We start from the raw sequence: 10,077 nt of genomic DNA, 5'->3' as shown, positions 1-10,077 counted from the left end.
AATGAAAGTGTCTGAATGTGACACATTAAAAAAAGGGGGAACATTTGAATCCAAGATAATACATGTTTATCAATAAGATTCTAAAGCAAGAAGCTATCAAAACTGGTGTCCTTCAACAGAAGACCTGACTTCAAAGAAATTGTATTTTCTAAAGTATTGCCTGAGCATCAGCATCGCTATTACTGCCCTTCATCTTCTCTGCCTCTCCCGCTGCTCTCCATGTTTTTAAATTGAAATGGCTCAAAAGCATCAATGTGTAACCCATGGCCCAAACACACCTGCAGGATTAGGCTCTGCCACAGACTGAGGCACAGATGTCTGGTTTCCCAGTCTCAAATGCACTTAGGAGCTGAACCAGGCCCTGCAGTGTTTGCCCTGGCTGGTGCAGAGGCATCTCTGGATACAGACCAGCACAATTCTGGGCAGCTCAGGAGCTTTACTGAAAAGAATCTGAGGTGTTAGGGTTTATAGGATTTAAATGGGGTTTTGTAGACCATAGAAATCAAACCTAGGGGCCTAAATTTTTCACCCATATTTCTGAGGACTTGGATCTACTGTACGCTAGTAGTGTATACTAGTAGTGTACTACCGTATACTAGTAGTAGAAAGACCTGCCTGCATGGTGACCAGTGCACTGAAGATGGTGAAATTGTTCTAACAAAGGGTATACATCAGCGTACTTGTGGCACAGAAAGAAACCTGTGTCCTACTGAATAACACAACTACACAGAATAAACAAATCTCACTGAAGCTTTGCCCTTTTTTTGGAAAATAAGCCTGTCAAGACATTTCTTATGGTGGTTTGAAGAGTTTCCTACAGGGGCCAGTGTTTTTTGACAGTCAACAAACTGGTCATGAATGCAAATCATGGCAAATAAATCGGTGGATGATGCAAAGGCTGATGGAGTTGTGAAAAACAGTGAGAAGGAGTCAGTGGTGTTGTACTCAGTAGGTGAAATCTACTGAAAAGACAGTTGGAGTAGAGCTGAACATGAGGCTGTGGCATTTAGGAGTAACAAACACAAGACATGCCTGCCACGTGGGACATAACCCTAGCAAGCAGTGCTTCTGCAAAGGATTTGGGATTAGAATTGTCTAAAAAACTCCACATGGTTTACTAGTGAGAAGGTTTGGAGAAACAGGCCTGGGCAATACAGAGATGTGGGGAGAAGAAAGAGGGGTGATCTTCATCCCTGTAGATAGCAAGGGTGAAAAAGGCTGAAACTCTAGAGAACTATTGAAAGAGCCACAAAAACAATTTTAGGTGAAAAAATGACTTGTTGAGAAGGAATTCAGGAGTTTAGCAAGTTGTATTAAAAAGAAAGACAGAGTTGTGGCTTGATTACAAGGCAAAAGCAGAGGTCTTGAAAGACTTTTTAGTCTATCAGAGAAAGGTTTAATAAGTAATCCTAGCTGGAAGCAAAAGCCAGACAAATTCTTATGAGAAATACACCATGCTTGCTTGTCTGAGGGAGTGATTAACAAACAAGCCATGAAGGAAGTGGGGGGTCTATAGCTCTTTGATTCCTTAAAACCAGCATCCTCCTGTAAGGTACAATGTACTCAGATGTTATGGGACTCAATGTGCAAATAACAATAAAATGTAATGGTCCATGTCATATACTGTCACTCGTATTAGATGGTCTGATGGATCTTTCCAGCTTTAAAAGTCAATGGATTAACTACTCTTAGAGTCCCAAAGTGTCTTATTTAATTGTGCTTAGAGAGGAGGCCCACTGTCTTGAAGTTGTGGTCATTACCATGGTCATCTCCTCCTGTATGTCTGCATTTCCTGTTCTCTGCCTGTGTTCAAATGCAGAATGAGGTTTCTGAGATTTGCCTTCCTCTTGCTGGCTTCCAGGGCTGTGCTGGCTGCTTGCTCTAAAGCAAGTTGTCTGTCATAAGGGAGAAATTCCCTTTGTTTATGTGAAGTCCTGTTGTAATAACAGAAGAGACAAACACATCAGACACTGTACCACAAGCAGCAGGCAACTCAGAGTCTTGCCAGATCATCCTTTACACAAGAGAATTGGTTCCTCCTGATGATAAAGCACTTACTATTTCCTACTTGACAGTTACTGTGAAGATCTAGAGGAGTGAGAGGCTGTTGTCAGATGGAAACTGTACCTGGTGCTTTTCATGCATTTGTCATCTTTCACTGTGGAGTGTGGCACCTGGCACTTGTGCTGTTGAGTAGGTAGATTAAATAAGGAACGACTGACAGGGAGTAGAGGGCTCTGAAGGTGGCAACCACTGGCTTCATGGCAGTATCATGCCTTTCCCAATCCTGTGTCAGCTCCTTCCTACTCTTTCAAAGAGGAGACAAGCCTCCCTAGGGTCTTAAGGTTTTGAGGTGTTTGTTGGTATCCATTCATGCAACTTCAGCCTCCTGTGGCAGCAGCTCTTGGTGCAGGGTTAGTATGGGCAGGTGATCCTCAGTCACCTCCCTCAAAGAGCAGCTGTGCCTTCACCCAGGAAGCGCTCCTCCTACATTATCAGTGCTCAGGCTGGAGTGGTCCATTCATCTGCTTTTCTGCAGCCTTACTCCCAGTTTGAAAAAAAACCTTGCAGACCTACAAGAAGACGAAACAGAGGGGTGGGGTTAGGTGGTAGCTAACAGCTTCTAACAGGTGTCCTCCTCCTTCCTTTGCCCAGGCTTTATCAGGCTGTGAATGAGTCTGACACCATGACCGCTGAGGACTCCACTGCAAGGATGAGCAATGATTCTTCCAACATGGCTACCACGAAAGTCCCTGAAGGTGTTGCTGGTGCCCCCAATGAGGCCGCTCTGCTGGCCCTCATGGCGCGCACTGGATATAGCATGATCCAGGAGAATGGGCAACGCAAGTATGGGGGCCCTCCTCCCGGCTGGGAGGGTCTGCACCCTCCTCGCGGCTGTGAGGTCTTTGTGGGCAAGATCCCCCGCGACGTCTATGAAGATGAGCTCGTCCCCGTGTTCGAGTCTGTTGGCCGCATCTATGAAATGCGCCTGATGATGGACTTTGATGGGAAGAACCGTGGCTATGCCTTTGTGATGTACACACAGAAGCATGAGGCAAAGCGTGCTGTCAGGGAGCTGAACAACTATGAGATCCGCCCCGGCAGGCTGCTGGGGGTGTGCTGCAGCGTGGATAACTGCCGGCTCTTCATCGGAGGCATTCCCAAGATGAAGAAGAGAGAGGAGATCCTGGAAGAGATCGCCAAGGTGACAGAAGGCGTGCTGGATGTCATCGTGTATGCCAGCGCAGCAGACAAGATGAAGAACAGAGGCTTTGCCTTTGTGGAGTATGAGAGCCATCGTGCAGCAGCAATGGCCAGGAGGAAACTCATGCCAGGAAGGATCCAGCTGTGGGGACACCAAATTGCTGTTGACTGGGCAGAACCAGAGATAGATGTGGATGAAGATGTCATGGAGACTGTTAAAATCCTCTATGTGAGGAATTTAATGATTGAGACCACAGAGGACACCATTAAAAAGGTCTTTGGGCAGTTTAACCCTGGCTGTGTAGAGCGGGTGAAAAAAATACGTGATTATGCCTTTGTGCACTTTACAACCAGGGAAGACGCCATTCATGCCATGAACAACCTTAATGGTGTTGAACTGGAAGGCTCGTGCCTGGAGGTTACCTTGGCCAAGCCAGTAGACAAGGAACAATACACTCGATACCAGAAGGCAGCAAAAGGAGGGGCCGCAGCAACGCCCGAAGTAACTCAGCAACCTAATTATGTTTACTCTTGTGATCCATACACACTAGCGTATTATGGATATCCATACAATGCTTTGATTGGGCCCAACAGAGATTACTTTGTGAAAGGTTAGTAAGCACAATTAGGGGATATGATGGGCAGGTTTGATCTCAGGCTGGTGTGACCCACCCAAAGTCTGCCTGAGCCATTTTAATTTATGACTATACAGAGTGCATTTGTCTATAAATAGTGGCTAATGTAGAGGATAGTGTGAGTGGACATCAAAGATATGGTTAAGAACGAGCTAATGGACCAAGCACAGGATGGAGAAGAGAGGGATCTGGTTTTTATGAGTGCTGTACTAAGTCTGAGCAAGTCCAAGGACTCCAGCTTCTGATGTCTCTTTCTGAAGAGCTGGATCCTAAGTATAAGAGGTCATAACAGAGTCCTCCCTTTGCCTACTCCTGGAGGTGTGTGTACGGTGACCTGAACATCCAAAAGGAGGGGTGTCAGGGAGAGCCTCAGTTGGAAGCTCGCCAGGTGTCACTTGCCTTCCACATTAAAGTGACAGTAGTGCTGTGTCCTTTGTAAAGTCATTTGAGAACTGTGAGCAGGAAGACTCATATGAGTGCAAAATAACTATTTCATTATGTATACTTTAATTAGTTATCAGTCACTAATTAATTTTGTTAATTAAAAATTAACAAAAAAATCAGTTATTAATAAAAAAACCTAGCAGCTATAACTGGTGCTATAATACAATTATCCTGTACTTACAGGAAATACAGTTTCCTGAAATTCAATGTGTATTTCTGTATAACAGGCAGCCTAGCATAAATATATTCTTAAAGCACCCATGTAAACCAAGAAATATTTTTAACCCTAGCTGATCAAGAATTTCAGCTTTTTCTCAATTTCCAGATTTGCACTTGCAATGAACTACAAAGGAATTAACTGACAGTCTAAATATTCAATTAGGCCACCACAGAGACTGCATTACTACCACAGTGTCCAAAGCATGTTCATGGAGTCTCTAGGATAAATATAGGCAATATTTTCGGAGATGGGGTATATTGACATTACTAGTAAAATAGCAAAGAAAACAAACAAGATTAGTAAAAATATAGGCAATGGTGGGGTAACACTGGTTAAAGGCCAGGTACAACTTTGGGCCATCTCTTCAGGGTCCCATCATAGCCAGCTGAGAGACTGAGTCTCCTCTGAGGGACAGCCGAGAGCAGAAGCTGTTCCTACTGCATAGAAATCACCCTAGAGGAGCCCTTCTCTCTCTGCTGAGCGCATTATACCTATAACACTAGCCATGAGAGTTGCACTGGTATAAATAAACTGTTAATGCATGGTCAGAAACATCAAGAGCAAAACTTGTGTAGGCTTGCTGTGTGCTTCTAAGGCCAAACTCTTGTTTTCCTAAGCGAGTTCACTAAGACTCAGATCAAACTAACTTCAGCAGCATCATTTCTAAGCACATGCCTCCCAACCTCAGCCTGGGGCCATTAGTGCTCCCCACATGGCTGTTGCTCTCTGTTATTCACCATCCTTTTCTATGTTGTTATCATAAGCAGGCAGCATACGAGGCAGAGGGCGAGGTGCGGCTGGGAACAGAGCCCCTGGCCCCAGGGGCTCCTACCTGGGGGGATACTCTGCCGGCCGTGGCATCTACAGCAGGTACCATGAAGGCAAAGGAAAACAGCAAGAGAAAGGATATGAGCTGGCACCCAGCTTGGAGTTACCTGCGGTCAATCCAGTGGCCATTAAGCCTGGTGCAGGTTAGTACGTGCAATGAGGGGGGAAAGCAGAGGTGGTGGGTAAGACCCTGCTGCAAGCCTTGTGTCAGGCACACAGGGACTCCACTGGGGCCAGTCCACAGCTACAGCAGTGGGGACAGCCCCAGAGCCAGGGCTCAGTGCTCCCCTGTGCTGGATGCCTCCTGGCCCTGGCTGGGCTTTCTGAAACAATAGGCATGCAGTGGGACAGGGGACATGAACATCTAGGAGCTCTTCAGACCAAAGAAAAAAGGGCTGAAGCTGAGCACCTCTTTTGCACTTCCTCAGAGGAAACTGACTTTTTTCTACGTCTAGTCATATACACTAGAGCATTTTCCTCTCTTTTAATTTCTTCAATGCTAATTTCACCCTGGGAGATTACCACCCTGAATTTCCAGCCAGGCCAGAGCTCTCTCCTGCTTAATTCCTATTTCTCTGGTGCTACGAGTTTGGGAAGAGGACCCGGGGCTTCCCTGTTGCAGGAAAAGTCCCTGGCTGAGGCAAGCTTCTCCAATACCATCAGTGACATGGGAAAGAAGCAATGCAGAGAGCCCGCAGGGTTCAGTTATAGCAATGCAGCACCTACAAGAAAGGTCTCAGCTGTGCTGGACTGGAGGGAGCTGGCCCAAGGGCTGGAGCAGGGACCACCCCCTTCTGCCTTATCCTCAGCTGAGAAAACAGTCCTTGCCCTTCCCAGGTGAGCAGGATGAAGGATGGAGCTCTGCAATTCCTCAAGATCCTGACTGGGGAGGGTTTTATTTGTAAAAGCAGCCTGAGGAAGAAAGTCCTGGCAGGTGAGGGGGCAAGCTGTCTTACACAAGTCCTCAAGTCTTCTCCCCATTCCTCTCTCCCAGTAAATTGTAACTGTAGGACCTAAGCAGTATTTAACAATAGGGCTGCAGTAGTTTCCCAAAACATACTCCACATTGTCAGTGGAAACTACAGCTTGCATCTAATGAAGGCTGTGAAGAGTTCTTCATAACAGCTAGATGAGACAATGTGAGAAGAGGTCTAGAGAGAAAGGAAGGCTAATGAGATTAGAACCATTTCCAAGAGAGATCACACTTTGTGAGAACACTACCCAGTCACAATCAGAAAACATTGCTGCTACACACGTTTGTAAAGATACTTCAGGAATTCCAGGTATTACTAAAGGATGCTTGAAAAGCGGGCTTTGAAATACATGGCTATTAGTGATGTCTGTTATTAATTTAACTGCCAGATAAAAGCCTGAAGCTCCAGCTCAAGTCTGCATGTTGAAGCATGTTAAGATTCAGATTTCTTTATTGGGTCTTCCTCTCTCACATGGTTCCAGCAGCCCCTGAGCACAGGTCAGTTTCCCCCAGTCAGATCAGATGATCTAGTAAGAGGTACCACAAGCAAGACATACATCTGTTATTAAAAGGGTATGACTGCAAAAGCACATTACCAGAACCAAGGAGTAGAGATGTACCGACTCTGCAAAGCTTTCTGCCATTTAGAGCAACCATTTCCCTGCAAATGGTTAAAAAACTGAGAATTCACCCCGATACTCCAGCTGCCTGTTACTGTTTTTCTGACAGAATTTACTGCAGAATGGAGCACATGATCTCTCTGCCTCTGCTTTGGTGAGAAATTATCCAGGTTATTTAAACCTGGTAATAAAACTGGTTTGAGCTGACCAGGTGGACTTGGTGTAGAAGGAGAACTGGAAAAGGTCATGCGTAGACGTTTCAGCTTGAGGAAACAGTGGCAGTCCACTTGCAGTATAAACATCTCTGCCTGAAAGGTATCTGATCAGATCCCTTGTTGCAGTCTCCAGGATCGAAATGAGAGTACTGCTTGCTGGCACCTGTCCTTCCCACAGGCAGAACTGCACACTTCTGCATTGCAAAGTTTCATCCCAGTGAAAGAAACCCGTGTGCATATTTGGCTTCATTTCTGACTTACAGGCAACACCTGCCATAGATGCCAGCATCACCTCTTAGTCCATCATTGACTCTGTTTTCCTTGCGAATAACTTTACTTCTGAAAGGCTCACAAGCTGAATGGTGAAGTGTGCACTATGAGGCAATGATGGAACAGTTGGATTCATCATAGACAGTTTGGATTGGAAGGGACCTTTAAAGATTATCTAGTCCAACCCTCCCATCATATGCAAGGACATCTTTCACTAGACCAGGTTCTCCAAAGCCCCATCCAACCTGACCACTTCCAGTGATGGGGCATCCACAACTTCTCTAGGCAACCTGTTCCAGTCTCTCATCACCCTCATTGTAGAGTATTCCTTCGTTATGCCCAATCTACCTTCTTTCAGCTTAAAGCCATTAGCCCTTGTCCTGTTGCAACAGGCCCTGCTAAAAAGTCTCTCCCCATCTTTCTCATAAGCCCCTTTAAGTACTGAAAGGCCACGATAAGGCCTCCCCAGAGCCCTCTCTTCAGTTGGGCTGAACAAGCCCAACTCTCTCAGCTTTCCCTCATAAGAGAGGGGCTCCAGCCCTCTGTTCATTTCTGTGGCCCTCCTCTCAACCCACTCTAACAGATCCATGTCTTTCCTGCACTGAGGAATCCAGAGCGGAATGCAGTTCTCCAGCTGGGGTCTCATGAGAGCAGAGTAGAGGGGCAGAATCACCTCCCTTGACCTCCTGGTCATACTTCTTTTGGTGCAGCCCAGAATTACAGTTGGCTTTCTCCGCTGCGAGTGAGCGTACATTGCTGGCTCATGTCCAGTTATTGTGATTATTGGGAATGCTCAGCAAAGCACATTTCTTCCCTAAGCACTGCCATGAAGCTCTGTTTTGGACCATGTACAAACTCACCATCTGTGAACACCATTATTCTGACATGAACGTTTTTCCCTTTGCCTGAAAGACCATAGCTCCAATTATTTTGCCTTGTCCAATTTTGACATGAGGGAGAATTCTTTAAAGAGCAATTTCTTTTTTTTTGGTGTGTGTCATTAAACAGGCTGATCTTGGAGCAAAGAGATGGGATAAAACGTATTCAGCCAAGTTAGTCCTAGGAAATGCGTGATAGTAAATCAGCTGGTATTTCACAGGGTTGGCCAAAGCATAACATATAGACTGGAGCAGTTGCTGTATGCCACATCTGCAGTACAAACCACACTTTTCTTTCTGGAGCAGCTCTTCCTGTGGCAGCTACAGGTTCCTTGATCTCAACAGCTGGAGCAGGGACCCCACCAGGACAGTATGTGCTTCCACCTGCCCCTGTGCTCAGGCCACACTCTTGGCCAGGCAGGAGGAGAGCAGTGGTTGTCAGAAGGGGCTGTGTAAATCCAGGTCACAGCTCCCAGTCCGCAGCAGGCCTCTGGCCCTGGGGCACCATCCCATCAGCATGGGCAGAAATGTGGGCCACAGCAGGCAGCATCGAGCCCATCACTGTGCATCAGCCACGGTGCTCCCACCTGTGGGGAGGGCAGAGGTGCTCCATGTCTCCTGCCAGCACATGCAGCTACCTGCCCTGATGAGAGCAGCACAGGACCACTGCTGGAGAGCCTGTGCAGCCAGAAAGGGCTCTTTGAGGTGAGGTCCTGCTAACCCTCTCCCAACGCATCTGATGTGTCTGGTCTCTCCTAGTGGCCATCCCTGCCATTGGTGCCCAGTACTCCATGTTTCAGGCTGCGCCACCAGCCAAGATGATGGAAGATGGCAAAATCCACACTGTTGAACACATCATCAACCCTATAGCTGTCCAGCAGGACCCGGCTAGTGCAGCAGCTTCAGCAGCCGCAGCAGCAGCTGTAATACCGGCTGTCTCAACACCTCCCCCCTTCCAGGTGAGTTCATCACATCCTGCTTCCCATACATCCTGCTCTGCATACCCAGGGTGGGGGGAAAACCTGGCCTGCTCCTGCCCAGGAATGACTGTCAAGGATGTAACAGTGCCCAACAGCCTTGTAGCTCAACTGACTTGTTTTAGACATCTCTCTTTGGACAGGTCTCCCTCCTATGGGGAACCCAAATCTGGAAGGTAGGGAACAGACCCCCATAATAGAATAACTCTTGTACAACAAGGCAAATGCTGCCCACCCTGAATGAGGTTATCACCTCCCCTTCTAGGGGGTTTGCAATTCAAGAGGTGGATACGAAATATCGCAGCAATTTAAGCTCTTTTTTTGAGGTCTGACCCCGATGCTTTCTTCCCAGGGCCGCCCCATCACACCGGTGTACACCATGGCTCCCAATGTGCAGCGGATCCCTGCCACTGGGATTTATGGGACAAGTTATGTGCCGTTCGCAGCGCCCGCTGCAGCGACAGCAACAATAGCCACGCTACAGCCCCGGCCCGTGCCGCCGCTGCCTATGGTGGGTACGCTGGATACCTCCCCCCAGCATTCCCAGCTGCGACCATCCAGGTCCCCATCCACGATGTCTACCAGACGTACTGAGACTGTCGGCAGAGGAGGGTGGTGGAGAAACACACACTGAAGGAACACTTTACTATTTATGAAGAAAGAACTCTCTGCGAAAGACAAAACACTTGGGATTGGTAAAACTGATGCAGGAAGTGAAGAATGTCATAGAAAAATGTGTTTGGAATATTTTTTACGCTTGAAGTTTTCACTAACTTTTTTAGGCTATTTTTAAAGTTTAACACGCCTGTATTC

General features: G+C 47.0%; 1 protein-coding gene across 1 annotated transcript; it reads left to right on the top strand.

Moving 5' to 3' along the window:
• Positions 1–2,686: 2,686 nt before the first annotated feature.
• Positions 2,687–9,858, top strand: RBM47 (RNA binding motif protein 47). The gene is given in 5 exon segments (XM_010022202.1): positions 2,687–3,815; positions 5,268–5,474; positions 9,047–9,246; positions 9,617–9,776; positions 9,779–9,858. Coding segments are annotated over 5 exon segments (1,776 nt in total).
• Positions 9,859–10,077: the final 219 nt, after the last annotated feature.

The sequence above is a fragment of the Nestor notabilis genome, unplaced genomic scaffold (assembly GCF_000696875.1).
Source record: "Nestor notabilis isolate BGI_N333 unplaced genomic scaffold, ASM69687v1 scaffold4639, whole genome shotgun sequence".
In the NCBI taxonomy this organism is placed as follows: domain Eukaryota; kingdom Metazoa; phylum Chordata; class Aves; order Psittaciformes; family Psittacidae; genus Nestor; species Nestor notabilis.
Note: the sequence above shows the minus strand (reverse complement) of the source record. Positions and strands in the feature narration are given on the sequence as shown.